General features: G+C 44.9%; 1 protein-coding gene across 2 annotated transcripts in view; it reads left to right on the top strand.

Annotated features, from left to right (window-relative positions):
- Positions 1-26,930, top strand: part of LOC137652250 (mpv17-like protein 2) — a 90,488-nt gene that overhangs the window by 30,609 nt on the left and 32,949 nt on the right. For both annotated transcript variants that reach the window (XM_068385493.1, XM_068385494.1), the window contains exon 2: positions 676-935. In XM_068385493.1, the coding sequence (XP_068241594.1) occupies positions 699-935 (237 nt within the window). In that variant the 5' untranslated portion in view covers positions 676-698. The remainder of the gene's footprint in view (positions 1-675; positions 936-26,930) is intronic.

The following is a 26,930-nucleotide window of genomic DNA, read 5'->3' on the forward strand; positions in this document are numbered from 1 at the left end:
AGGTCTAGCCGGAGGCACGACAGAGGAAAAATTGAGGTGGTGTCAACAAGCAGTACTGCAGTACCTGGCCACAGGTGGCGCTTGTGAGTACACCCCCCTCTTGTATAGCGATCGCTGGCGTATCCCTTCCGTAGAATTCTGTCGGGCAACGGAGTTGACAGCTACATGATTATCGGGTAAGATTAATGTTGAAAAATTAATTAGATTATTTTGCAGGTCTCCATATGCAATTACCGTAACTAAAATCCACACTTTGACGGATGACTAAACAATAATCACAAGCTATTTTGAATTTAGAGTCCATATTTATGATTGTGATAGTATCTATAAATTAAATGCATTATACCTGTACAGTAGTTGTGTTTTTGCTGATATACATATTTTATCAGTAGGGGATGTAATACAATGATGTAAGGATTTGAGATGATAAAGAAATGCCAAATTCTTAATCACCAATCTCACAGTGTTTATACAGAGTACTGTAGCATGTTTGTAGCATTTTTCAAATGAAGAAGAAAACTTAGTTTTATAAGTAATATGAAATTTGTCTTTGAGACTAACCTGAATCATTTGACTGGTTAATGTCCTCCTTTTAATAATGATAATGTAACAATGTATGTTTTTTAAATGAAATATTGTTTGTGTGTAATTCATGGCCTTTATTTAATCTTCCAGGTGAAAATAATACTTAGCTAATAATGTATGGTTCTATTCGACGTGCGTGGTCAAAAGTATTTGGAAAATACTTATGGGTTACAAACACTGTGAGTTCTGGAGGTTTATTAGCAGTCGGAGATGGAATCCAGCAGTACATTGAACATGCCCGAGGTGTGAATTTAACAGCAGGATATGACTGGAAAAGGACAGGGAGACTTTTCCTTGTTGGTCTTTCTCTAGGTCCACCGCACCATATTTTTTATATATGGTTAGACAAGGTATAGTATTAGGTGACTTTTGTGCAACTTGAATTGTTTTAACCCATATACAGTACACCTGTGGAAACCTTTTGTCCTTTAGAATAGGGAATATCTTCAGCCGAACTGGAACGGCTGTTGAAATTGCTACCGAGGTACCTGTAATTAACAATAAGTGGTGAGTGAGGGTGAATATCTTTGTCCACCTGCTAGACAAAGACTTCACTTTTGTCTTTGGCTGCATCATATCCAAGACTGTTTGAATTTTTCGGCAACATTTTAGTGAGATTGATTAATATTTTGTTAATAATGAGATGAAAAAAAATATGCTAGTGATGGTAGACACTGCATGGATTAGTTTATGACTAAACTGGTGATAGATCCTAAGATAGAAACCAAGGTGACAAAAGAGAATGACACATCAGGTACTACTTACCACTAAAATACTCATTTCCCTACAGTATCGAAGGGAAGAAAATTGGGGTAATTTTTTAAGTTTATGAGTAGATTCACTAAACCGAGCTTTCGGGAAAGAAGTAATGAACATCAGGGAGGTTCATAGAAATAAGAAATTTGATTATTAAAATTCTGTTTTTTTCAATATTAAACTTAGCCGGTGATTATATAAGCTGCAGCTCTGCTGCCCGACAGAAAAACTCTACGTTCAAAATACGCCAGCGATCGCTATGCAGGTAGGGGGTGTACATCAACAGCGCCATCTGTCGAGCAGGTACTCAGTATTCAATGTAAACACAGAACCAATTTTCTCTCTGTCGTGCCACCGGCAAGACCTACTAAATTCGCTATTGCTTACTGGATTGGTTTTCACATATTTTGGTGAAGTACACATTTCTAGTTTTGAGCTTTCGCTATGCAGGTGTTTTATCTTCATCTCAAAACTTGAACTCGTTTTGGATAGATTTAATTATGGTGACAAGGAGAGTATGGACTCTCTTTCACTTTTAAATGGCCGACCCTTCCCTTAGACGGAAGTGTGTTTAGGTTCTTAGTAATTTTACTTAACACGTTATAGATCTATATATTTTATATCTCTCCGCCTTTATTAGGCCTCTTCGATTAACTTTCCATTTATTATAAACATATAAAAATAAATTTTTATGTTTTGTTTATATGCGACCTTTCCTGATAGTAGGCGGTCCTTACTTGGAACCGAAGTTAATCAACGTTGAGCCCGTTATATCGTATTTAGCCTTTAAAGAATTTAAAACTTTTTAAATTTAATGTTTTATGAAAGAATTTCTTTGATAGTCTTCGTACTGTTTTCAAAGATGAACTAACGTTTAGTTTTTTAGACTACGCAGTTGTTGACATTCAGGACGTTCAACATGCGCTCTATCGTTACGATAGAGAGAGAGTGTATCACGGTTTCACTTTGCAGTAAGAGTAAATCGATTCTGACGTTTTGTTCATTCTTTCTTAGCTTAAATGTTTTAAATTCTAAATTAAAGGAACTTTTTATTTGGAAAACCTTTCAGTTTTTTCCTTTAGTCAAATAACATGTTTTTTTGACGATATATAATTGGGCTCTTCTCTTAGGTGCGAAATCAAGAGAGAAAGAGAGAGAGAGATAGAGACGGAGGGAGAGAGAGGAGAGAAAACGTTCCGTTCAAGCGGGTAATGTTGTTCTCGAGTTGCTCTCGTCCCTAGTCGCTGTAGGGGAGGAAGGATAAAACGTTTTTAGTTTTTTATTCTCGTCCCCAGGCTATGTGCGGTAAGAGATTGAAAACGTAGTTATATGAACTAGTGTTTAGTCTCTTTCCCAGCCACTGATTTTTTTATCTTAAAATATGTTTTCTGTTTTTTTGCTGGTATTAATGAGCTTGCATTATACGACTGTTTTCAATATTAATCTTACCCGATAATCATGTAGCTGTCAACTCCGTTGCCCGACAGAATTCTACGGAAGGGATACGCCAGCGATCGCTATACAAGAAGGGGGTGTACTCACAAGCGCCACCTGTGGCCAGGTACTGCAGTACTTCTTGTTGACACCACCTCAATTTTTCCTCTGTCGTGCCTCCGGCTAGACCTACATGGATACGCTGTTGATTCTGGAGTTTTTTGCTCACGATTTGGTGATGTATTTGCTCTAGAGTTTAGCTTTCGCTATTCAGGAAGTTTTATCATTAGCTTAGCTAGCTTTTGGAATTAATTTGATTAATTATGGTGACGAAGAGAGTATGAACTCTCTTTCACTTTTAAATGGCCGACCCTTCCCTTAGACGGAAGTGTTGGTGTCTAAGAGAGTATAGACTCTCTTTCTTAATTTTGCTTAACAAAAGTTATAGATTTATTTTATATCTCTCCGCCTTTTATAGGCCTCTTCGATTAACTTCCTTTTATTATAAACTTATTAAAATTAATTTTTATATTTGTTTATATTCGACCTTTCCTAATAGTAGGCGGTCTTTTCTTGGTACCGAAGTTAATTAACATTGAGCCCGTCATTTCGGTTTTACCTGTTAACATATTATGCTATTTTAATGTTTTTGAAAGAATTTCTTTGATAGTCTCGTTCTGTTTTCAAAGTTGAACTAACGTTTTGTTTTGTCTCTGCAGTTGTTGACGTTCAGAACGTTCAACTTGCGCTCTATCGTTACGATAGAGAGAGAATTTTCACGGTGTCACGTTGCAGTAAGAGTAACTGTTTCTAGCGTTTTGTTCATTCTTTCTTAGCTTAATGGTTTTAATTCTAATAAAGGAACTTTTTATTTGGGAAATATTTCAGTTTTTTTCCTTTAACAATAATATGTTTTAACGATATATATGATTGGGCTCTTCTCTCAGGTTCTAAGTCAAGAGAGAGAGAGAGAGAGAGATAGAGACGGAGGGAGAGAGAGCTGGATAAACGTTTCGTTCAAGCGAGTAACGTTGTTATCGTTTTTGCTCTTCTCCCTAGTCTCTTTAGGGGAAGAAGGTAAACGTTTCTAGAGTTTTATTCTTGTTCTCAAGCTTTATGCGGTGAGAGATTTTAAACGTAGTTTATTTGATCTAGTGTTTAGTCTCTTTCCAGCCACTGAATTATTTATCTTTCTTTAGATTTTTCTGTTACATTGTAATTCTGTTTTCGCAATTACTAACTTTTAAGGAAGGATAGAATTGCGTGTTTCAGGTACAAACCACTTAAAGTTTCGAGTTCAGTGAAATAAGTGCAAACAGAAAATCAAAAGTGATAAGTGATTAGCGCAAAGTGTGTCAGTGTTGTGCGTGAGGGTACTTCTGTGCGTGCCAGTCGTCCTCCCAGTCCGGGACCTCTTGCAAGCTCCCAAGCCCAGGGGAGAAGCAATGTCGAAGGGCAAAAGGGTTCGGCAGGCCTTGATCGGCGCACAGAAGTATCCTCGGTGGTTGCGGGCGTGTCTTACAGAGACCGTCACTCCCACCCGCAGACGATTGAGCCCTTATTTTGCTCGTCTGCAGAAGAAATTTCGGGGAGAAAACGCTGGACTCAGGTCTCAAGACCTCTTAAACGTAAAGTCCAGACCTCTAGAGTTCAACAACCCGGATGCAGTCATTGGGTTAGCTCTGACTCTCCGCAGTCATCAGGTGACTGCACACCTCCTAAGAGAGGTAAGGCGATGCCTCAACAGACCTCATCTTCTGTTAAGGCTTTGCCTCAACAGACCTTATCGTCTGTTGATCCCAAGATGACTTTGCTGCAGTCCATGCAGTCGCAGCTTGCGGTCTTAATGCGTGAGTTTCAGGCTGAGAAGGTTACACCTCCTCCTGCGAGCGCTCCGCCTCACCGCAGTCCAGTCTGCCAGGCGTACGAAGTTGAGGTTCCTCAAGCTACCTTACCGCGTTCGGAGTTGCCAGTTACCAGCGTTGTGCAGCAATCTCAACCTTCCTTAAGGCAACCTCAACAATGGGAGCAGGAGTCTTATGCCTTGAGACAAGATTTTCTTGCAGTTAGACCATCTTCGAGGCAACAACCTTTTGAGGTACGACAACCTCTACCATCCTTGAGGCAGCCACCTCAGCTCTCGCAGCTGCTACCTCAACTTTCCTCAAGGCGAGAGCCTCAACTCTTGAGGCTAGCTCCTCAGGAACCTCAACTCGTGAGACAGGAACTGCGTTCTGCGCAGCCGCTACCTCAACTCTCGCAGCTCACACCTCAAGAACCTCAACTCGTGAGTCAAGAGCCTCTCTCTGCGCAGCCACCTCAACCCTTGAGGCAAGCGCAACTCTTGAGGCAGGAACCTCAGGCTATGAGTCAGCCACCTCAACGCATGCATCTGCCACTTTCTCCTCAACTTGAGCCTCTTCCCATTCAACTTTGAAATAACAAATGACAATAATAACACCTCATTTCTTTCATAACTTGCATTTGTAATCATATACATGTATGCCTACACAAACATTATGATAATGGAGGTTATTCGTATTACTTAAATAAAAAAAAAAAATATATATATGTATTCCTTGCAATATATTTTTAACAAAATCGCAAAATATGGCAAAAATATCTTCAAAACAAAATGAATCATGAGTTATGAATGTAATGTAAATATTATGTTGATATTAAAACCCCATGCAAGCATGCATGAAGTAATGCAGTGTTGCCAACAGGGCGAGTTTCCCTTTCCTGAGGTGAAGTAGATTATAGTACGTATATTTAGTGCAGCTTAATTCTACGATTATCATGCCGGCTATCAAATTCATCAACAAAACAGTCTAAATCAATTCCTTCGGCACGTGCACTTTCAATGGACAGTAATGCGATATTACTCAATCTAGCACTGGTCATGGAATTTCTGAGAAATGTTACACGCCATGCAACATGCTCTGCTTACCTTACAGCATGCTCTACATACAGCATGCTCTGCATACAGCATGCTCTGCATACAGCATGCTCTGCATACCTTACCGCATGCTTCTCAGTCACACATCTTTGGTTGTTGCCAACTCACTAGACTGTCAAGCAGTTTCATAACGTTGCCTTCTAGTCTGCTGCTTTTGCACCAGTGAAACCCTCACTGAGAGAACTTAGCTTTTCTCGGATATGGTCCCTGTAGATGAGAAAGTGCTTTTCTCCCTCCTTCTGATATTCCCTTGAGGACTCTGTCATTTGGAGAGGAGCCTTTAGCTGCGTAGCCTCCTATGGACTTTTATTTAAGCATAACATGCTTCCAGGGAAGGTAATGGTTCCACTTCAGTCGCTAACCCCGTCTGTTACCACACCTGCTCCCATAGACCTTGAGCTGTGTTGCAAGACATGCAGTCCAAGCTTAGTCCTTGTTAGAGGATTTTTTGTTTACGGAGTCAGTGTGTCACTGGGAAGACGTTCAACAACCAGCAGAAGTGACTTGTTGTGACGCAGTGCGGCAACCTCAGCAACCCGATAAGGAGTTGCCTGTACGACCCAGACAGTCTAGACAGCTTCGGGTTGTCACTGTACTTCCTCGCTTCCCCATGGTTGACAGTTCACAGACTGTGCAGCAGTACCATGATCTTGTGTCCGGCTCCGTCAGACGACTGGCTTTTAAGAGCTCCCACAAGTCGTCGCTGTCTGGAGATTCTCAGATGGACTATGGATCTGACCAAGGAACTGGGCCTCCTGGTCAATTTTGAGGAGTCTCAGCTCGTCCCATCCCAGACCATTGTCTACCTGGGTATGGATCTTCAGAGTCGAGCTTTTCGGGCTTTTCCGTCGGCCCCAAGGATCTTCCAAGCCCTAGAATGCATCCAGAGCATGCTGAGAAGGAACCGATGCTCAGTCAGGTAGTGGATGAGTCTAACAGGGACACTTTCATCGCTGGCCCTGTTCATCGTGTTAGGGAGACTCCACCTCCCCCCCCTTCAGTATCATCTAGCTGCTCACTGGATAAAGGACATGACGCTAGAGACGGTCTCAGTTCCTGTTTCCGAAGAGAGGAGGTCTTCTCTCGCGTGGTGTAAGAACAGCTTTCTTCTCAAGGAAGTCTACCTTTGGCTGTTCAGAAACCCGACCGCCGTCTCCTCTCGGACGCATCAGACACGGGCTGGGGTGCGACTTTGGACGGACAGGAATGCTCGGGAACATGGAATCAGGAGCAAAGGACACTTCACATCAATTGCAAGGAGTTGTTGGCGGTTCTTCTGGCCTTGATAAACTTCAAGTCCCTCCAGCTTAACAAGGTGGTGGAGGTGGACTCTGACAACACCACAGCCCTGGCTTACATCTTCAAGCAGGGAGGGACTCTTTCGTGGAAGTTGTTCTAGATCGCAAGGGACCTCCTCATCTGGTCAAAAGATCGAAAGCTCACGCTGGTAACGAGGTTCATTCAGGGCGGTATGAATGTCATGGCAGATCGCCTCAGCCGGAAGGGTCAGGTCATCCCCACAGAGTGGACCCTTCACAAGAATGTTTGCAGCAGACTTTGGGCCCTGTGGGGTCAGCCAACCATAGATCTGTTCGCTACCTCGATAACCTAGAGACTCCTGTTGTATTGTTCTCCGATTCCAGACCCAGCAGCAGTTCACGTGGATGCTTTTCTGCTGGATTGGTCCCATCTCGACCTGTATGCATTCCCGCCGTTCAAGATTGTCAACAGGGTACTTCAGAAGTTCTCCTCTCGCAAAGGGACACGGCTGACGTTGGTTGTCTCCGCTCTGGCCCGCGAGAGAATGGTTCATAGAGGTACTGCAATGGCTGGTCGACATTCCCAGGACTCTTCCTCTAGGAGTGAACCTTCTACGTCAACCTCACGTAAAGAAGGTACACCCAAACCTCCACGCTCTTCGTCTGACTGCCTTCAGACTTTCGAAAGACTCTCAAGAGTTAGGGGCTTTTCGAAGGAGGCAGCCAGAGCGATTGCCAGAGCAAGGAGAACATCCACTCTCAGAATCTATCAGTCTCAAGGGGAAGTCTTCCGTAGCTGGTACAAGACCAATGCAGTTTCCTCAACCAGTACCACTGTAACCCAGATTGCTGACTTCCTGTTACATCTAAGGAAAGTAAGATCCCTTTCAGCTCCTACAATCAAGGGTTACAGAAGTATGTTGGCAGCGGTTTTCCGCCTTACCTTATTGCCTTATTTTTTGTTTGGGTTCCCCCAGGTCCCTCAGTGTGAGGCACCTCGTATATCCACCAGAGAGTTGCTAATACATCTTCCAGTGTATTTTGCATCTTCCAGTCTTGGATGGTCTGGGATGCATCTTAGGTATTTATCGAGCTGCTTTTTAAACGCATCTACGCTCACTCCTGATATGTTTCTTAGATGAGCTGGCAGCACATTAAATAGTCGCTGCATTATCGATGCTGGTGCGTTGTGGATTAATGTCCTGTGCGCCTTTCTCAGTTTACCTGGAATGCTTTTTGGCACTATTAATCTACCTCGGCTTGCTCTTTCTGATACTTTAAGCTCCATGATGTTTTCAGCAATTCCTTCTATTTGCTTCCATGCTTGTATTATCATGTAGCGTTCTCTTCTCCTTTCTAGACTGTATAGTTTTAAAAATTGCAGTCTTTCCCAGTAATCAAGGTCCTTAACTTCTTCTATTCTAGCAGTATAGGACCTTTGTACACTCTCTATTTGCGCAATATCCTTTTGGTAGTGTGGGTACCATATCACATTGCAGTACTCGAGTGTACTACGCACATAAGTTTTGTAAAGCATAATCATGTGTTCAGCTTTTCTTGTTTTAAAGTGTCTGAATAACATTCCCATTTTTGCTTTACATTTAGCCAACAGTGTTGCTATTTGGTCGTTGCATAACATATTCCTATTTAAAATTACACCAAGGTCTTTAATTGCTTCCTTGTTTGTGATTGTCTCATTATTAGGTCCCTTGTATGCATACACCATTCCTTCTCTGTTTCCATAATTTATTGATTCAAATTTATCGGAGTTAAATACCATCCTATTTATCTCCGCCCATTCATATATTTTGTTTAGATCTCTTTGTAGTGAGTTCCTATCTTCATCACAAGTAATTTCTCTACTTATTCTTGTGTCATCGGCGAAACTTCTCACTACGGAGTTTTCAACATCACAGTCTATGTCTGAGATCATAATAACAAATAGCAGTGCAGCTAATACCGTACCTTGGGGCACACCAGATATTACCTGGGCTTCATCTGATTTCTCGTCATTTGCAACCACTATCTGTTTTCTGTTTTGCAGGAATTCTTTTACCCATTTTCCTATCTTTCCCACAATATTATGCTTTCTCATTTTTTTCTCCAATATGTTATGGTCTACCTTGTCAAAGGCTTTTGCAAAATCTAGATAGATCACATCTGTGTCTTTTTCATATATCATATTATTGTATATGTTTTCATAGTGAGCTATCAGTTGGGTCTGTGTACTTTTTCCAGGTACGAAACCGTGTTGACCCATATTAAACAAATTATTTTTGACCACAGAGGCTTGGATCTTTCCACCAACAAAGATCTACAGGACCTCCCTAGGTCTTTTGAGACCTCAAAGGAACGTCGGTTGTCCACTCCAGGCTGGAATCTAGACGTGGTCCTAAGGTTCCTTATGTCATCAAGATTTGAACCTCTCCAATCAGCCTCTTTTTAGGACCTCACATTAAAAACTCTTTTCCTCGTGTGCTTGACAACAGCTAAAAGAGTAAGTGAGATCCACGCCTTCAGCAGGATCATTGTTTTCATATCTGAAACGGCTACATGTTCCTTGCAGCTCGGTTTTTGCTAAACGAGCTTCCTTCACGTCCTTGGCCTAAGTCGTTCGAGATCCCAAGCCTGTCCAACTTGGTGGGGAATGAACTGGAGAGAGTACTTTGCCCAGTTAGAGCTCTTAGGTACTATCTAAAAAGGTCTTAACCTTTACGAGGACAATCAGAAGCCTTATGGTGTGCTATCAAGAAACCTTCTTTTCCAAGGTCTAAGAACTCAGTTTCTTACTATTCAGGCTTCTGATTAGGGAAGCACATTCTCATCTGAAGGAAGAAGACCTTGCTTTGCTGAAGGTAAGGACACATGAAGTGGGAGCTGTGGCTACTTCAGTGGCCTTCAAACAGAACCGTTCTCTGCAGAGTGTTATGGATGCAACCTATTGGAGAAGCAAGTCAGTGTTCGCATCATTCTATCTCAAAGATGTCCAGTCTCTTTACGAGTACTGCTACACCCTGGGACCATTCGTAGCAACGAATGCAGTAGTAGGCGGGGGCTCAGCCACTACATTCCCATAATCCCATAACCTTTTAACCTTTCTCTTGAATACTTTTTATGGGTTGTACGGTCGGCTAAGAAGCCTTCCACATCCTTGTTGATTTGGCGGGTGGTCAATTCTTTCTTGAGAAGCGCCGAGGTTAAAGGTTGTGATGAGGTCCTTTAGTATGGGTTGCAGCCCTTGATACTTCAGCACCTTAGAGTTGTTCAGCCTCCTAAGAGGAACGCTGCGCTCAGTAAGGAAGACGAACTTATTTAAGGCAGAGTAATGGCTCAAGTCGACTTCCTTACCAGGTACTTATAATTTCATTGTTATTTTGAATAACTGATAATATGAAATACGGGATACTTAGCTTCTTGATATACATGTACACTGGTTTTCACCCACCTCCCTGGGTGTGAATCAGCTACATGATTATCGGGTAAGATTAATATTGAAAAATGTTATTTTCATTAGTAAAATAAATTTTTGAATATACTTACCCGATAATCATGATTTAATTGACCCACCCTTCCTCCCCATAGAACCAGTGGACCGAGGAAAAATTGAGGTGGTGTCAACAAGAAGTACTGCAGTACCTGGCCACAGGTGGCGCTTGTGAGTACACCCCCCTCTTGTATAGCGATCGCTGGCGTATCCCTTCCGTAGAATTCTGTCGGGCAACGGAGTTGACAGCTACATGATTATCGGGTAAGTATATTCAAAAATTTATTTTACTAATGAAAATAACATATTTCGCAATTACTACCTATTAATGAAGGGTAGATTTGCGTATTTCAGGTAGAAATCAGTAAAAGTTTCGATTTCAGTGAAATAAGTGCAAAACAGAAAATCGATAAAGTGATATGCGCAAAGTGTTACAGTGTTGCGTCCGAGGGTTCGTCTGTTCGTGCCTGTCGTTCACCTAGTCCGGGACCTCTTGCAAGCTCCCAAGCCCAGGGGAGAAGTAATGTCGAACGACTTATGGGTTCGAGAGGCCTTGATCAACGAACAGACGTTTTCCCTCTGTGGTTTCGGGCGTATCTACCCAAGATCGCCCCACCCACTCTAAGACGAGAGAGCCCGTTTATTCCTCGTCTGCGGAAGAGGTTTCTCGTAAGAAACCATGGACCAAGGTCTCGCGGCTTATTAAGCGCAAGTCGGTCCTTTCCGCGCAAGTCCAACGGCCCAGTTGTAGCCACTGGGTCAGTTCGGACTCGCTGCAGTCTTCCGACGACTGCTCACCTCCTAAGAGAGGCAAAGCGGTACCGCATCAGGCAGTCACACCGTCTGTTGCCGCACCTGCTCCTGTAGACCCTAGTGGTCTTTGCTGCAGACCATGCAGTCTCAGTTAACGTCATTGATGCAGGACTTTCGTGCGGAGAAGGTTGACACTGCACCAACCTCTAGCCTACAACCAACCACGGTTGTGCGTCCTGTGGACGCTGAGGCGACCTTCTCCCGCACTCCAAGAGAGTCCCGCCACCCATGCGTTCCAGTGTACCCTGCCAGCCGCATGTTGACGTTCAGCGACGCACGGAACCTTCCGTTGACGTTCGCGAGGTACAACAACAGTCTAAGTTGTTTTGTTTTGACGCGGTGCGTCAACTTCCGCATTCTAGAGTTGTTTTGACTGCTCAGTCTAGGCAGTCAAAGCAGTCTCGAGTGGACACTGTACGTCCTCACACACCTGTTGTGGTTGACAGTTCAGTTGTTGACAGTTCACAGACTGTCAAGCAGTTACATGACGTTGCCTTCTGGTCTGCTACTTATGCACCAGTGAGAGACTCACTGAGGTAACCTAGCTTTTATCGGACAAGGTTCCTGTGGATGAGGAAGTTGCTGTTCTCCCTCCTACTGATATTCCCTTGAGGACTCTGTCAGATGGAGAGGAGCCTTAAGCTGCTTAGCCTCCTATGGACTTTAATTAAATCATGATGATTTTTTTAAGGATCTTCGTCCGGATCTTGTAACTGCTGCTCCTCGTTCGCCTAGACGTCAGAACTTACACTAGGCCTAGCTACTTCGAAGCCGTTGTTTTTAAGCTAGTGCTCTCTCGCTCTCCTAGAGAGCGTTACGTTGGCTAGGCGACTGGTTTTTGCACCAGGAGGAGTTTTTAGGGATACAGCCTTTGATTTCCCTTCTTTTAAACTGGCTTATAGAGCGAGAGTCTGATATGACACGAGAGAAGTTCTCGGCTTGGGAGTTCATGCCTCTGCCCAGATAGACTTCTCAATTCTGGTAGACTCGCCCTGGCGCCTAGCCAGGAGACGCTCCAAGTTGTTTACAGGTCAACTTCTCAGCTTTTGTCAAGCCTTTGAAGTTTTGCTGTACTATTATGTCACACATAACAAGGCTTTCAGGGATGGTAAGCGGTTCCGCCTCAGTCGCTAACCCCGTCTGTTGCCACACCTGCTCCCGTAGACCCTAAATGGGCTTTGCTGCAAGCCATGCAGTCCAAGCTTGCGTCCTTGATAGAGGATTTAAATGCGGAGAAGAACCTTCTGGCCAACAACCTTCCAACCGGTCGGTTGTGCGCCCTGTTGACGCTGAGGTAACCTACTCGCGTCTGCCAGTTGAGGTGGTTCCTCCTTCTGGCCAACAACCTTCCAACCGGTCGGTTGTGCGCCCTGTTGACGCTGAGGTAACCTACTCGCGTCTGCCAGTTGAGGTGGTTCCTCCTTCTGGCCAACAACCTTCCAACCGGTCGGTTGTGCACCCTGTTGACGCTGAGGTAACCTACTCGCGTCTGCCAGTTGAGGTGGTTCCTCCACCGATGCGACCCAGTGTGGGTTGCCAGTCGCACGTTGACGTTAAGCGACGCTCGGAGGTGGTTGTTGACGTTCAGGACGTTCAACAACCAGCAGAGGTGACTTGTTGTGACGCAGTGCGTCAACCTCAGCAACCCGGTAGGGTGTTGACTGCACAACCCAGACGGTCTAGACAGTTTCGGGTTGACGCTGTACTTCCTCGCGCACCCATGGTTGTTGACAGTTCACAGACTGTGCAGCAGTTCCATGATATTGCGTCCGGCTCCGTCACGCATCCACCAGTGCGACCGGATTCAGCGAGTCAGACGTTGCCCATTCCGTTGCCGTTTTCTCATCAGTTTTGGATGAGGAACCCTCTGATGAGGACGTTGCTGAACAAGACGATCAGCCCCCAGCCCTGCTATCCATCCAGAAGATGCTGAAGAAGGAACGCTGCTCAGTCAGGCTGTGGATGAGTCTGGTAGGGACACTTTCATCCGTGGATCAATTTGTGTCACTAGGAAGACTACACCTCCGTCCTCTTCTATACCATCTAGCTTTTCACTGGAAAAAGGACAAGACGCTAGAAGCGGTCTCGATCCCGGTTTCCGGAAAGATAAAGTCTTGTCTGACTTGGTGAAAGGACTATATCAACCTTAGAGAGGGTCTTCCCCTAACTGTTCAGACTCCCAACCACGTTCTCTTCTCGGACGCATCGGACGTAGGCTGGGGTGCAACATTAGACGGTCGGGAATGCTCGGGATTATGGAACTCGAGTCAAAGGACAATGCATTTCAACTGCAAGGAGCTTCTGGCAGTACGTCTGACCTGGAAAAGCTTCAGGTCTCTCCTTCAAGGCAAAGTGGTGGAGGTGAACTCGGACAACACCACGGCTTTGGCGTACATCTCCAAGCAAGGAGGGACCTACTCTCTGACGTTGTACGAGATCGCAAGGGACCTCCTCACCTGGTCAAAAGGTCTAGACATATCACTAGTAACGAGGTTCATCCAAGGCAACTTGAATGTCATGGCAGATTGTCTCAGTCGGAAGGGACAAATAATTCCAACAGAATGGACCCTCCACAAGGATGTATGCAAGAGACTTTGGGCCACCTGGGGCCAGCCAACCATAGATCTCTTCGCAACCTCGATGACCAAGAGGCTCCCAATATTTTGCTCACCAATCCCGGACCCAGCAGCAGTTCATATAGATGCCTTTCTACTAGATTGGTCACATCTAGATCTATATGCATTCCCTCCGTTCAAGATTGTCAACAAGGTACTGCAGAAGTTCGCCTCTCACGAAGGGACAAGGTTGACGCTAGTTGCTTCCCTCTGGCCCGCGAGAGAATGGTTCACCGAGGTACTTCGATGGCTAGTAGACGTTCCCAGAACACTTCCCCTAAGGGTGGACCTTCTACGTCAGCCACGCGTAAAGAAGGTACACCAAGGCCTCCACGCTCTTCGTCTGACTGCCTTCAGACTATCGAAAGACTCTCGAGAGCTAGAGACTTTTCGAAGGAGGCAGCCAGAGCGATTGCTAGAGCAAGGAGAACATCCACCCTTAGAGTCTACCAATCGAAGTGGGAAATCTTCCGAAACTGGTGCAAGTCAGTATCCGTATCCTCGACCAGTACCCCTGTAACTCAAATAGCTGACTTTCTCTTATATCTGAGGAAAGAACGATCTCTTTCAGCTCCCACTATCAAGGGTTACAGAAGCATGTTGGCATCAGTCTTCCATCACAGAGGCTTAGATCTTTCCAACAATAAAGATCTACAGGACCTCCTTAAGTCTTTTGAGACCACGAAGGAGCGTCGTTTGGTTACACCTGGTTGGAATTTAGACGTGGTACTAAGATTCCTTATGTCAGACAGGTTCGAAACGCTACAATCAGCCTCCCTGATAGATCTCACCTTAAGATTCTTTTCCTGGTATGCTTAGCCACAGCTAAAAGAGTCAGTGAGATTCATGCCTTCAGCAAGAACATCGGATTCTCATCCAAAACGGCTACATGTTCTACAACTTGGTTTTCTAGCCAAAAACGAGCTGCCTTCTCGGCCTTGGCCAATATCGTTCGATATTCCAAACTTATCGTATGGTTGGAAATGAACTAGAAAGAGTCTTATGTCCTGTAAGAGCTCTTAAGTTCTATTTAAAACGAACTAAACCTTTACGAGGCCCGTCTGAAGCTTTATGGTGTTCAGTTAAGAAACCATCTTTGCCTATGTCAAAGAATGCTTTATCCTATTTTATCAGACTGTTAATACGAGAAGCTCATTCCCATCTGAATGAGGAAGACCAAGCTTTGCTGAAGGTAAGGACACACGAAGTAGAGCTGTCGCAACTTCCGTGGCCTTTAACAAAATAGATCTCTGCGAAGTATAATTGACGCAACCTATTGGAAAAGCAAGTCAGTGTTCGCGTCTTTTTATCTTAAGAATGTCCAGTCTCTTTACGAGAACTGCTACACTCTGGGACCATCCGTAGCAACGAGTGCAGTAGTGGGTGAGGGCTCAACCACTACAATTCCCTAATTCCATAACCTTTTTAATCTTTCTCTTGAAATGTTTTATTATTGTTTTTGGGTTGTCCGGAAGGCTAAGAAGCCTTTCGCATCCTACTTGATTTGGCGGGTGGTCAAAGTCATTTCTTGAGAAGCGCCTAGATTAGAGGTTTTGATGAGGTCCTGTTGTATGGGTTGCAACCCTTGATACTTCAGATCTTAGGGGTCGCTCAGCATCCTAAGAGGATCGCGAGGCTCCGTAAGGAAGACGTACTTAAAAAGGCAAAGTAATTGTTCAAGTCGACTTCCTTACCAGGTACTTATTTATTTTATGTTTGTTATTTTGAATAACTTCTAAAATGAAATACAAAATACTTAGCTCATAATAATGTAAACAAGTAATGCTGGTCTCTACCCACCCCCCTGGGTGTGAATCAGCTTATATAATCACCGGCTAAGTTTATTATTGAAAAATGTTATTTTTATTAATAAAATAAATTTTTGAATATACTTACCCGGTGATTATATATTAAAGGACCCTCCCTTCCTCCCCAATAGAGACCCAGTGGACCGAGGAGAAAATTGGTTCTGTGTTTACATTGAGTACTGAGTACCTGCTCGACAGATGGCGCTGTTGATGTACACCCCCTACCTGCATAGCGATCGCTGGCGTATTTTGACCGTAGGTTTTTCTGTCGGGCAGCAGAGCTGCAGCTTATATAATCACCGGGTAAGTATATTCAAAAATTTATTTTATTAATAAAAATAACATATTATTTGAAAAATTTGTTATTGCTATGTCTTTTTATGTATCAATTAAGTTGTTTTAATTTTTTAAACACTAATTATTACAATACTTGAATGTTAAGTTTCAAACATAAAAAAAACAAATACAGAATATTAAATCTTAACTTACCGGTAATTTTACCTGTACTGAGAAGAGTTGATGATGTCTGGGATGGTAGTGAAGAAGGTGAAATGTTATTGTCTGGAAGAAGAGTCCCCTTACATAAAAGCTCAGTAAGTTTAAAATCTTTTTTGTTCCGTAACTGAAATACAGACCACGCTATTTAATATGAGTGACCTCGAACCACTGCAGGTAAACCATGTTTCCTTGTGTTCTTAGTATTAAGCTAATACTGTCACGTCCCCATACCCTGACGAGGTGGTATTGGGAGAGTCCTAGCCTAAAATTTCCATCTAAAGGACTACAGGTCAACTTCCTAGGACGAGTCACACTTCAGACCTTCATACACAGCTTACGTAGGCCGCAGCCCTTGCGCAGCAAGGTTCTAACGAGGTGCAGGGACTCCTTATTGTTGAGTGCTGACACACTCAGATACTGAGTCCCCGGGCAAAGGCTGGCAAGGGCTGGCCCGGTTCAGGCTGCCGGCCACTACCCTGACCGGCATGACGCCGACTGGACTAGTGGGCCGACAGCCAGTGACCGGCGGGCTGCCGGCCACCATCCCAACCGGCAATGCGCCGGCTGAACTATGCCCCAGGTGCTAGCCTGGCCGGCAACATGCCGGCTAGAACTACAGTATATGACTATACAGTAGCCAGTATATTTGTAGTATAGATCATACTGCAAACAGAAAACTATAGTATAAAAATATACAGTTGTTAAATTTCCAACATACTCTGTGTGTCCATGCACAGTCTATTGTTGAGACCATACTATATAAGGAAAGGAAATTTCTTTCCATACACTGATAGATGATCAGTTACAATGACCCTCATTATCAAACCTTTGGGAAGTCAGTGTTAAGTTACACTTATCTATCCTTACAGGGTAGAACACTTCCAATGGGCCTCCTGAATAGGATAACCCTAGGCTTTAATTTTGAGGGAGGTCACAGCAATTGGCTGGACAGGAAACACATGTATGTGTCTTTCCTAATTAATTTCTAGCTTGTCTATCCTAAGCTATATGCAATAAAATGCAAAACATTAATAATAATGTTTATATAGTTTATCAAGTCAGATGAATTACCATATACTCATTTAGTTTTCCTCTCTTTACAGGAGGACCACCCTAAGTGCCTGCGAATCTTCTGCAACGTCAGGAGCAGGGACTTCTGCGGCCATGAGGAGTGCAGGGCGCACGCCTTCTATTCCATCACTAAGGGAACTCTCAAGTATTGGGACCCCCAGGTATGTAATGTTTGCAAAGCCTTGGTTACTGAGGCCTTTGATGACCCCAAGACAACGGAGTCAAGGGATGCAGCACGGAGTACACTGCGTAGATGGGTCCATGGCTTCCAGAAGAACGCCACGGGGCCTTACCTTCCGAATGAACGGATGCGGGCCTATCTGTTCCCTAAGGCATCTGCGGATGCCGTCATACCACAGCCTCACCCTGAGATCCCTTGCGTCCAGATTTCGGTAGATATGGATGTCTTGGATGCGATGAAGGACATCCATCTAGATGAGAGGATGTCAGAGGTGTTGGAAGACACCGAGAAGGACCTTCTTGCGCAGGGTCAGGAAGAGGAGTCCACCTTGGCTCCTGAAACCGAAGAGGATGAAGTCGAATCTGTGTCCGTTTCGTCGGTTCCAGCCCCAGAACCAGTGCCCTCTACGTCTTCTGCTCCTCCATCTGATGAAATGGGGAAAGGCCTGGCTAGCCTCATGTCACTGATGGAGAATCTTCAGAAGTAGAATGAAGAAAGGGAAGCTGCATTGAGGAAGGAGATACACCATCTCGCAGCGTCCAGCGGGTCTCACAAGAGACTCAACGTGAAGGATCTTCCTTCATGTTCTGAAGTAAACCCTTGGAGGCATGCAGAGTACATACCGATCACAAACGGGAAGTTATTTATTTCAGAGAAGCTGGGAGCCGTCCTCATTGAAGCTGTCGACTTTTGGCGCAGCTTTGAGTCTTACCCAGACTGCTTCGTCCGTCTGAAGGCAGAACCTGTGTCTAAGGAGGAGACAGATCCAAAAGAGGTCATAGTTCTTGACTATGGAAAAGCTCAGGCTTTAATGGCTAGCAGTCTGAAAGACAGGGGCTCCACTAATTCTAAAGTGCCAGCCCTGAGTAAGAAACACCCTTCTTTTCTTGCTCCAGCTACACTGGCCTTTCCCTTTGCGGAAAAAGGGTTCAAGGCAGTAATACAGGCAGTAGAAGCTGGGAAACCTTGTCCTACACTCAAGGAGTGTAGACCCTTATCCCTAGCTCTGCCTACAGATCACAAAGACTGGAAGGAAATACATCTTACCTTCTCAGTTGGGAAGTTGGAGCCGGATATTGCTGGATGCCAGTTCACTGAAAACCTCCCTAAGTTGTCTGACTTTCTCTTGCGCAGAGAGCAAGAGACAAAGGAAAGGCTTGCCTCATCTATGTCCCTCCAAATTACCTTGGAGGCAATGGCAAGTGATCACAGATCCCCAGACATGTTATGGTCGTGGCCAAGTCACATTTGGCAACGCTGGTCAAGGACCTATGTGGCTTCGTTAGGGACAGAAGGGCATGTAGGGAGTTCGTGTTTGCTTCGGCTGCGGTGAAGCACGAACCCAGGAAGCTGATATCTTCCAATATCTGGGGAAAGGACCTCTTCCCGAGTGAAGTAGTCAAGGAAATAGTCGACAAGGCTGCCACGGAGAACAGGAATCTTCAAAAGTGGGGCATGTCGGCTAAGAGGAAGTCTTCCCCGGATGAAGGACCCCAACCGAAAAGGAAGACAAAGAGGCCAAGGTTGCCCTCTCGCCCCGCCAGACAACAACAACAACTTCCGATGACCGCGGTGCCCCAGATGGGGGCACAACCCCAACCCACCTAGCAGATGGTGACCCAGTCACCAGCCTTTACTCCCGCCTATGAGAGTCAGACCACTACCTTTCGCCCTAAAGGTAGAGGGTCAAATAGAGATTCCTCTAGATGCCCCTCAAGAGGAAGAGGGGTAGGGGAGGGCGCGGTCAAGAAGCCAAGTCCTCCGGACAACCGAAGTAATGAGATGCTTCCGGTAGGAGGAAGACTCCAATCATTTCGGGATTGCTGGACCTTCGATCCCTGGGCCCACAGCCTGATCAAGAATGGACTAAGTTGGAGCTGGAGGACAGCTCCACCATTATTTCCTCAATTCTTCCAACACTCCACCCCCGTCATGGAAGAATATACCCGAGAACTCTTGAGCAAACGGGTGATAAGAAGGGCAAAGTCCATCAAATTCCAAGGAAGGCTGTTTTGTGTTCCCAAGAAGGACTCAGACAAACTCAGAGTCATTCTGGACTTGTCGCCACTCAACAGGTTCATAGAAAACTACAAGTTCAGGATGTTGACCCTTCAACACATAAGGACCCTGCTGCCAAAACGGGCGTACACAGTCTCCATAGACATGGCAGATACCTACTGGCATATTCCAATCAATCGGCAACTCTCCTCCTACCTAGGATTCAGGCTACAGAAGAAGAAATACGTCTTCAGAGCCATGCCCTTCGGACTAAACATACCCCCAAGGATCTTTGCAAAGCTTGCAGATGCAGTCGTTCAACAACTACGCCTAGAAGGTGTCTAGGTGGTAGCCTACCTGGACGATTGGCTGGTGTGGGCAGCATCCGAGACGGACTGCATGCAAGCATCCAAGAAAGGGATCCAGTTCCTGGAATATCTGGGATTCAAGATCTATGTCAAAAAGTCAACTTTCTCCAGCTCAGGAGTTTCAATGGCTTGGAATACATTGGAACTTACAGTCACACCACATCTCCATTCCACTAAAGAAGAGGAGAGAGATAGCGGGATCTGTCAAGAGACTACTGAAATCTGACAGGATATCAAGATGCCAACAGGAGAGAGTGCTGGGCTCCCTTCAGTTTGCATCAGTGACAGACCCAGTGCTAAGAGCACAGTTAAAGGATGCACCAGGAGTCTGGAGAAGATACGCATCAAACGCTCAAAGAAATCTAAGAAGACCGATACCGACTCGACTACGAACACTTCTCAAGCCATGGTCGGAGGTCAAGAACCTAAAGAGGTCGGTGCCTCTGCAACCACCTCTACCTTCAGTCATCATCCACACGGACGCATCAAAGGAAGGATGGGAGGTCACTCTCACCAACGGAAAGTCCAAGGGACTTTGTCCTCTCTATTCAAGACCTTCCACATCAACGTTTTGGAGGCCATGGCAGTCTTTCTCACACTGAAGAAATTGTCCCCTCGCCATTCAGTCCACATAAGACTGATTCTGGACAGCAAGGTGATAGTGAGATGTTTGATTCATCAAGGTTCGAGATCACCCCAAATCAACCATGTGATGTTGGCCATCTTCCGCTTGGCAGAAAAGAAGAGATGGCACTTATCAGCAGTTCACCTTCAAGGGTTCCGCAATGTGATAACGGACGCTCTATCCAGGCTCACGCCAATAGAGTCAGAATGGTCCCTAGATACAGGATCATTCTCCTTCATCTTACGTCAAGTCCCAGAACTGCAGATCGACTTCTTCGCGACGAGCGACAACAAAAAGCTACCTCGTTATGTGGCCCCATACGAGGACCCTCTAGCGGAAGCGGTGGACGCCATGCCCCTCGATTGGAACTGATGGACCGGGATTTACCTGTTCCCTCCAACCAACCTTCTGTTGAAGGTCCTCAACAAGCTGAGATCCTTTCAGGGAACAGCAGCCCTAGTGGCTCCCAAGTGGCCGATAAGCAATTGGTTCCCTCTAGTATTGGAATTGCAGCTGAGGCTGGTCCCTCTGCCGGACCCAGTTCTAACTCAACTAGTACAGAAGTCGAATGTCTTCGCTTCATCACAGAAAACCCAAAACCTTCATCTCATGATTTTCTTTCCTTAGCAGTTAAGAAAAGGTTTGGGATCTCGAAAGACAGTATAGACTTCTTAGTAGAATCTAAGTCTAAATCTACTAGAAGGCAATATGAGTCGTCTTGGAAGAAGGGGGTTGCTTTTGTCGAGGCAAGAAGACCAAAAGAGATCTCAACAGATTTCTGTTTATCCTTTTTTATTCACCTTCATGGACAAGGTTTAGCAGCCAACACGATAACAACGTGTAAATGAAATCTTTAACAAGATCCCTAAGGCCTGTGGTAGACTTAGGCCTGCAGCACCTCCAAAGCCCATTTCATGGTCCTTGGATAAGGTCCTACACTTTGCCTCAACAGTGAACAATGAGGACTGCTCTCTGAAAGATCTGACTCAAAAAGTTATATTCTTGTTTGCTCTAGCCGCGGGGGCCAGAGTTGGTGAAATAGTTGCCCTTTCATGGAAGTGGGGTCTTTTGACTGGCAAGTAGTACATTGGATCCTTCTCTCTGGTTACGGTTCATTTTCCTTTTGCCTACACACACACACACACACACACACACACACACACACACACACACACACACACACACACACACACACACACACCGAATAGTCTGGCCCATTCTTTACATATTCTCCTCTGCCTTATATGCTTGACAACACTAATATTGCCAAACAATTCTTCTTATTGCACTGTAATTGTCCAGTGGCCAGTTTCCTCTTTGTAAGGGTAGTAGAGACTCTTTAGCTATGTTAACCCTTTTACCCTCAAAGGACGTACTGGTACGTTTCACAAAAGCCATCCCTTTACCCCCATGGACGTACCGGTACGTCCTTGCAAAAAAATGCTATAAAAATTAGTTTTTCATATTTTTTGATAATTTTTTGAGAAAATTCAGGCATTTTCCAAGAGAATGAGACCAACCTGACCTCTCTATGACAAAAATTAAGGCTGTTAGAGCAATTTAAATAAAATATACTGCAAAATGTGCTTGGAAAAAAATAACCCCCTGGGGGTTAAGGGTGGGAAATTTCCAAATACCCCGGGGGTAAAAGGGTTAAGCAGCTCTTCTAGGAGGACACTCCAAACTCAAACCATTGTTCTCTAATCTTGGGTAGTGCCATATCCTCTGTACCATGGTCTTCCACTGTCTTGGGTTAGAGTTTTCTTGCTTGAGGGTACACTCGGGCACACTATTCTATCTCAATTCTCTTCCTCTTGTTTTGTTAAAGTTTTTATATTTTATATAGAAGTTTTTTATTTTAATGTTGTTGCTCTTCTTAAAATATTTTATTTTTCTTCGTTTTCTTTCCTCACTGAGCTATTTTCTCTGTTGGAGCTTAGCAAATAATAATAATAATAATTACTAAGTTGAAAATCATTGAATACTGTGTACTAAATATTACCTACAGACAGTGTCCTTAATTTCACTTTTACTGATATAAAATTATGTTTTTCATTTTGATATATTACAGTGAACCCTCGCTACTTCGCGGTTCGACAATCGCGGATTCACCACTTCGCGGGGTTTTCCCATAACCCATATATATATACATATCGCGGATTTTCCGGAAAATTCGAAAATACCGCGAAATCTGAAGACAACCAAATACGATATTTTGTTACCTGTAATTCCATTAATACTCTTAATTAGTAATATCTGTTCTTACTGATTGTTCATTGCATTACATATGATATATAATTCAGCACAGAAAGAAATAAAACACGAAAAGAGAATGTGATCATACGATAATTCAGTACTGTATACAGTACGTAGTAAAATTAAATCGAACATGAAACGCAAATCAGATGCAGTCGTACCATATTAGAATGGTGTGTACTGTAATGGATGTGCTTCTTTTCCATGAATCTTTTGTATGTATACGTACGTAGTACAGTACTGCATCCAATAATATTCTTTGTTGCAAAAATCACATTTCTGGGCTCGAACCTGTGCCGCCCAGTGAATAAGCTCCATTTAGCACTTATTCTTAGGTAATTTACTGCTAAATATACCAGAGAAAAAATGTAAAGGAGTGCTAGGTTAACTAGCTCGCTCACCTATTGGTGTCGGTATAAAATTGGGCGTATAATCCAGAGGTCCCGCACTATTTAGATTCATCCACGACAGAAACCTCAATAGAGGAGAGCCGTTCAACCTCACTCGGTACTACTAACAATGCATCCGCTCAGAACCCAACTCCTTTTAGCACGTCTTGTGTGTAACCCGCTTTTTTGTTGTGCTCTCGTTTTTTCGCCTATTTTCTTTGGATTATGGCTTCTTCGTCGGTTTCCCTGGAGACACCGTCTAAGTTAAGTACCAAGCTGTGTTTTGCTGTGTTTTGAGCAACCTAGATCGTTTAATATTTGAATTATAGGAGTTTATTCTCTTCGTTCATACCGATCTTGCTTGATTCCATTTACAGTTGGTACTCCTGTTTTGAGAGCTTTTAGTTTCACTCGCGGTGTTACTATATGTATTATTTTTATTATTAAATTTTATTTGTTATTATGGATATTCATTATTTAGCGTTTAGAACCCTCGTGGTTCAATTTTTGGGCCGATATCATTTACGTATCGTTATGGCTGCCGACCTTCGTGCTAGGCGGCAATGTTATTTTTTAAGCCATCAGGTGTGTCTTTTGTGATTTAATTATTATGTTGCATGCCTTGCCCAAAAATTTTTATGTGTTTATTTTATACTATCAACGCTATTACTATTATAATGAATATTGTGCTATTACTCCGTTTGATCTGTCTGGTTGGGGATCGTCAGTTGGTAGCCCTGCTGCTCCGTATTACGTGATCCTCCCCCATGCTCCCCCTCTCGCTAGGTGGGCGGCTAGGCTTCTCTCCCCCTCTCCCCTAGGGGACCGTTGCCTTCCCTCCTTGTAGAGGGGGTAGTTCAGTGTTTATGGACTTTGTCCTCCGGGTGTCCCGGCGGGTTCGGCTCTGTCTAGTCTGGTTGGCCACCGGTCAACAGAGTTGGATCCCGGTGCACCCTATTCTATATTCTCTTATCACACTGGTTTATGTTATATGAAACCCTCTGGGTTCGGTTGGCGGTTCTTAACTACAGTTCCGCCCCCCTATTAATTTATAACAGTTCCTATGATGATTATATGACAGATCACTACCCCGGAGTTAATATACGAATTGGTTTTGGATACTTTTATTTCCCGGCCCGGGGCTTAGCCTCGCCCCGGGAAATCAGACACCCTGTGTCTTAATTTTTTGTTGTTGCATCCTTTTTTATACTCCCGGCTCGACCGGAATGGATGGCTATACTTTAGTCTTAAGCTAGACTTATGTTTAGGCCGGGTCCTCCGGACCCGCCCCTACTTAAGAATATTACAGTTAAGCCCTAATCTTGTGTTAGGCTTATGTTAGGCCCGGGTCCTCCGGACCCGCCCCTACTTAAGAGAATTACAGTTTCTCATATACTATTCTTTTTATAGATGGTGCATTGTCAGACGACAGCCTGTGCAGCTGTTCTACATCAGCCCTGCGGCCATACCGTCTGTCGGTCTCACGCCCTCTGCGGTGTGCAGCTGGAGGATGTCGTGGTATGGCACCCGGATAACTGTGTGGTCTGTTTTGACCTCGTTACCACCCTTGGATCTGACTCGGTGAGTCCCGTTGGCTATGTTGCCTTCTTATTTATCTTACCTTTTTTGGCATACATACACTATTTAGTAAGATATCTATGGTCTTGAAGGACCACTGGGAGTCTGCCTTTTTATAATTCCCACTATTATTTCAGGCATCCCCGGAGCAAAAGTTCGCGGCTCGGGCCACACTGAAAGTGTGGGTTGGTGGTTTTGCCCGGAACGTGAAGTCCAAGCGGCCGTACGTCCTCTCCGAGGACTACTGTTCCTTGATTTACCCCAACGCCAAGTCTTCAGCCGCTGTGGCTAGGCATGTTGCAGCTCCCATCATTGCCCACATTGATGCCACCATAGCGGGGTTTATTGATCCAGAGCAGGATCCGTCGGACGCCCCCGGAGATCTAGAAGACAATGTTGCCTCCATGAACCTTGACGTGGAACCCATGTTATTGGATGATCCAGATACAGGTAGGGTGGTAAGTGAGGCAGGTGTTTCTGGCGCTGAGATTCCTATCCTCAGCCCCTCTCTTTCTTCTTCATCTGATCGCTCTTCCTTTCATGGTTTTTCTGGGGACCGTGATTCGTCTCAACGATCACACCCGGTTCCCCCCAAGAATAAGTCTAGAACCTTACCTAAACTTCATAAGCCTCATAAGGCTTCTCATGGTTCTAAACAGAATACAAACCTGTCATCTAAGGCTTCTGGCTCCTCCTCTAAGTCTCGCGACCCGGGAGTTCATTCCGCCACACCTGCTGCTAGCCCGGGCCTTTCCGAATCAGCCATGCTTCGCATCGTGTCGGAGATGCAGGCTAAGTTGGTATCAAAGATGCAGTCTAAGATGGACACGATGTTCTCTAACATCGGTCAGAGACTTGGGGCATTAGAGCAAGGTGCTCCGGAGCGGGTCCAAAGCTCTCTCATCCCGGATGCCTCTAAGCTCCCGCCGTTTGCCAAAAACAACTCTTGGCGTATGGCTCTTCATTCCCCGTTCTCAGACGGAATGTTAACTTTGGAGGGTCTTGACACTCGTCCCCTAGAGGACTTTGAATTCTTTCCTCCTGGTCTGGCATTTCCATTTCATGGTTATGCCAGGCTTACCGAGGAAGCTTTGGTTCGGTTAGACAAGGTCCCCAAGGAGACAGTCATCTTCCCAAAAGAGCAGGCCCAATCTGTGTGGGCCAGATTCTTGAATGACATCGGCTGCACCAACACTATGTTGACGCCTTATAAGAGCTCCTTTACAATGTTCCTAATGGACAAAAACACCGTGACTCCATGTGTCAATAAGGTAGCAGAGCTTGCCTTCCAATATGCTCTGGAGGAGAAGCCCTTGCCTCCCATCCGAGAGGTGGATCCAATCTCCCTCCTTCTTCCTTCAGGCATTGAGTGTTGGGACAACGTCCATACCACATTTACCTCTGGAAAGCTAGCAGCAGACTGTGCTTCGGTAATGTTTAGTGAGCGGCTTCCCCGTCTCCCGGAATCCCTCATTAAACAGGAGTATGATTCCCGCCTACGCGTTGGCCGTACTCTGAACCTGGCCACTTCCACGGAGTCGATAGCCTTGACTTACGATACTGAGAGTATTTTTAAATCTCTCAACAAGGCTACGTTGCAGTCATTATACTATGACCTGTATGACTTCGCTACTGCTAAACGCAAGTGTCGCAAACATGTCCTGGCAGAGGCGACTATTAGGCATGAACCTAATAAGCTTATCCGGTCCTCCTGTTGGGGTTCAAACCTCTTCCCTGAGGACCTTGTAGAGGAAGTCTTGGCGGAGGCCACTAGAGTCAACCAGAGCCTTAAAGCCCGTTGGGGTTTGACTCCTAAACGTAAATCTGACCCTGCAAATTACCAAGCCCGGGGTAGGAAGAAGCTCCGTCCATATACCTCCACCCAGTTCAGGCAACAGCAGAGTGGTTCATCCATTTTCCGGCTGCCTCTTCCCCCATCTCCTGTTGCCCCGACACAGCCTTCCACCTCTCAGGCTCCTTCGGATGACTATGTCACCGTTCTGCTTCCTAAGAGCCAGCTTTCTGGTGCCTCCGCCACTTCTCCTGCCTTTAACCAGTCGTATGAGGCTCATAGCTCTTCCCAGAGTTATGGTAGAGGTAGAGGCTACCACCGTGGTTCTAACCATAACAAAGGCAGGGGAAGAGCCTTTCGCAGAGGAAAGAACTTCCGAGGCGGACGTGGAGGCAACTCCTCAAACCAATACTGAGGTGCAGCAGGTAGGGGGGAGGCTCTATGCCTTCCGCAACAAATGG

This window comes from Palaemon carinicauda, chromosome 13 (assembly GCF_036898095.1).
Source record: "Palaemon carinicauda isolate YSFRI2023 chromosome 13, ASM3689809v2, whole genome shotgun sequence".
Taxonomy (NCBI): Eukaryota; Metazoa; Arthropoda; class Malacostraca; order Decapoda; family Palaemonidae; genus Palaemon; species Palaemon carinicauda.